Source organism: Otolemur garnettii, unplaced genomic scaffold (genome assembly GCF_000181295.1).
Source record: "Otolemur garnettii isolate 467f Iridium unplaced genomic scaffold, OtoGar3 scaffold00032, whole genome shotgun sequence".
In the NCBI taxonomy this organism is placed as follows: Eukaryota; Metazoa; Chordata; class Mammalia; order Primates; family Galagidae; genus Otolemur; species Otolemur garnettii.
The window spans coordinates 5,339,490-5,340,605 of record NW_003852427.1 but is presented as its reverse complement, the minus strand read 5'-3'; the positions used below and the strand labels follow the sequence as shown (position 1 = coordinate 5,340,605).

General features: G+C 50.9%; 1 protein-coding gene across 1 annotated transcript in view; it reads right to left on the bottom strand.

Annotated features, from left to right (window-relative positions):
- EPHB1 (EPH receptor B1) overlaps positions 1–1,116 on the bottom strand; it is a 411,740-nt gene that overhangs the window by 284,803 nt on the left and 125,821 nt on the right. Inside the window, exon 2 of the mRNA XM_003789410.2 lies at positions 201–265. Coding sequence (XP_003789458.1) covers positions 201–265 — 65 coding nt within the window. The remainder of the gene's footprint in view (positions 1–200; positions 266–1,116) is intronic.

The following is a 1,116-nucleotide window of genomic DNA, read 5'->3' as shown; positions in this document are numbered from 1 at the left end:
ACTGTGTCAAGAGATGGCCTACATCACTACTCTAGGAAGTGGCCCAGGTCTGAGACCTCTGGCACTGGGCAGTGGGTACAGCAATTCACACCTGTATTCTGCTCCCCATAGGTACTGCTATGGGCAGGTTCTGTTCCCTATGGGCATCCTCAGGCCCGGACCTCACAGCAGGATTGCAGTGTGGATGTTTTGACACTCACCCCTGATGCAGGATTGGCTGTCCAGCCCAGCTCTGCAGTAGCCGTCCTGGTGTCCATTAATGTTTCTGTAGATCAAAATGAAAGAAATGGATGAGTCAGAGGGATTGTTATACAGTGGCCTTGATGTTCACCAAGTTATTTACAATAATAAGTGTCACGCTAGAAAAATCTCTGGGCATTTTCAAGCCTAGGCCCCTCTGAGAAACCCCAGGCTCAGAGAGCAAAAGTCTGCCAAGATCATGCGACTCATGGCAGAGCTGGATGCAGTTCTCAGGTCTCCTGAAGATAAGTCCGGTGTTCTCACTTTAGTGACCCCAAGCTTCCCATGGGAGGTGAAGTCATCTGCCACCTGCCACTTTACCCCCAAGATCCAGCTTCTTCCCAGCTTACTCTCCCCAGAGGCTCTTCCAGGGCCATGCTGACTATGTAGCCAAATTTAATTCCTTCTTCAGACATTTCTGGTCTACCTTCCGCCTTCCCTCCTCTCCACTGGGTTGTTACTCCAATCTCTGCCTTCCCTCCTGCCTCCCCACACACTCTCCTCCTCCTCCCCATCAGGGATCTGCATTGACACCTTTGGGCAACTCCCCAGCAACTTGTCAGCCCTCCTGCCCTTTGCCTCTGGGCCTAGATACACACTCATCTCTTTCCCCAAGTCTTTGCCAAAAGTCTCAAACAGCTTTGCAAAAGCTCCACCCAGAACATGATACATATCTTACACCCCAGCAGCCTACTGTGCTGCAATGGGTGGCGAGGGTGGCTGCAGCAGTCAGCTCCCTGGTGACCAATCTCTCTCTGGCACAGGAAGGGCAAGATAGATACCCTGACTCTTCCATGAGCTCCCGGAAGCCATCAGGGGTAAACTGCACATATTTCAATTACACAATAATTATACCCATGAAACCATTACCACAAT